Below are 1,490 nucleotides of genomic sequence, written 5' to 3'. Positions count from 1 at the left end.
CCCCCCCGGGCCTGTTGTTGGTTCCTGTGGTGTGCACCCCTCCTGTCAGACTGTGTTGGGATGCCCCGATGGTATCTGAATCCCTACGGCCATCAATGGACAAGAAAGAAGATGGTATTATTGTACTCACCGTAACATCCTATTCTTGGAGTCTCTAGGCTCCGCCCCTCTATGTTAATGATAATGCTTCTTGGACCTACTTGCGGCAGACTGAGGCATGCTGGGAGTAGGAGGGGTTATACTGGACTGGCCTACAAATGTTTTGTTTGCCGGTCTCCAATCCTCCTGCAGACGGCAGTATAACCCGACAGTATCTGATCCCTATGTCCCTCATTATACTCCAAGTAGAGGATGTCATGGTCCTTGGAATACTGAACCATGTCTCCTTGACTATATTACACAGTGGTGGGTCCTCCACCCTGTCTTAGGGTTGAATCACTCTGTGTTTGTGTCATTGGTCACAGTTTGTCTTAAGGATAATCCCCTCCAACGGCTCCGGGGTCTGGAAGGAAGGCATTGTTCTGTGTTTATGTAATTATCTCCTGGGACTTCTCTGTGTCATTACCAATATCAGCCCTCCCCTTCAAGTTATCGGACCAATCCCTGCTGACCCTGTTTCAAGTCCTCCTTTGCATGGCCACACATATCAGCCCTCCCCTTCAAGTTATCGGACCAATCCCTGCTGACTCTGCTTCAAGCCTTCATTTGCATGACCAATAGGAAGGTGTTGGTTTGGGCGGGTTGTTCAAACTGTTGTGTATAAAAGGGTGTGTGTGCATTCAATAAAGCAGATCCCTGTTGGAACTTACATACAGCCTGCCTGGTGTTTGTTCTGAGCTGGATTGGAACGGCACATAGCTGTAGTTCCAATCCCGGATTATCGGACGATCGAAGGATCAGACGTTGCGGTCTGACCTCTGATCTATTAGTAGCAGAGGAGTGCCGGGAGAGTGGAACCGAGCGAGCAGGGGCTCGTTACAGAGGATTATAAGGTGAGTACAGCAATCCTCTGGTACTGCTCTGCGGGGCCCTCTGCTGGTGGAATGTGCATTGACGGGGGGGCTTCTCTGTCCGCAGTGTTCACTCCCTGCCTGGCTACCATCCTGATGCTGTACAAGGACCAGTCGTTACACGGTGCGGTCAGCAGAGGTCATCGCTGCGGGGTCATCCTGGACCGGACCTGTTACTATACTGAGCAGGGGGGCCAGAGCTCGGACCTGGGGTATTTTGTGCGTGAGGGCGAGCAGGTAAGTGCCCCCCGTACAGCGGGGGAGATGGACCAGTCGTGTCTTGCGTAGATCTCTATGGTTGGCTCCTCCTCTGCTCTCTCCGTAGGACGTTCTGTTTCCAGTGGAGTCCCTACACCTGGCGGGAGGCTACGTCCTCCACGAGGTCACCGCCACGGAAACCCTGAGGGTTGGGGATGGCGTGGTGATGTTCCTGGATGAGGTATGTGATGGAGGTCCGGGGGTGTGTGATGGAGGTCCGGG

General features: G+C 53.2%; 1 protein-coding gene across 1 annotated transcript in view; it reads left to right on the top strand.

Moving 5' to 3' along the window:
• Positions 1-1,490, top strand: part of LOC108803776 (alanine--tRNA ligase, mitochondrial-like) — a gene marked incomplete at its 3' end in the record, with an annotated part of 19,723 nt that overhangs the window by 15,759 nt on the left and 2,474 nt on the right. Inside the window, exons 7-8 of the mRNA XM_018575582.1 lie at positions 1,078-1,247; positions 1,336-1,449. Of these exons, the coding sequence (XP_018431084.1) occupies positions 1,078-1,247; positions 1,336-1,449 (284 nt within the window). The remainder of the gene's footprint in view (positions 1-1,077; positions 1,248-1,335; positions 1,450-1,490) is intronic.

The sequence above is a fragment of the Nanorana parkeri genome, unplaced genomic scaffold, assembly GCF_000935625.1.
Source record: "Nanorana parkeri isolate BGI_ZX_2015 unplaced genomic scaffold, ASM93562v1 scaffold4194, whole genome shotgun sequence".
NCBI classification, from domain to species: Eukaryota; Metazoa; Chordata; class Amphibia; order Anura; family Dicroglossidae; genus Nanorana; species Nanorana parkeri.
The sequence above is the reverse complement of the archived record's forward strand: the minus strand, read 5'-3'. Positions and strand labels throughout refer to the sequence as shown.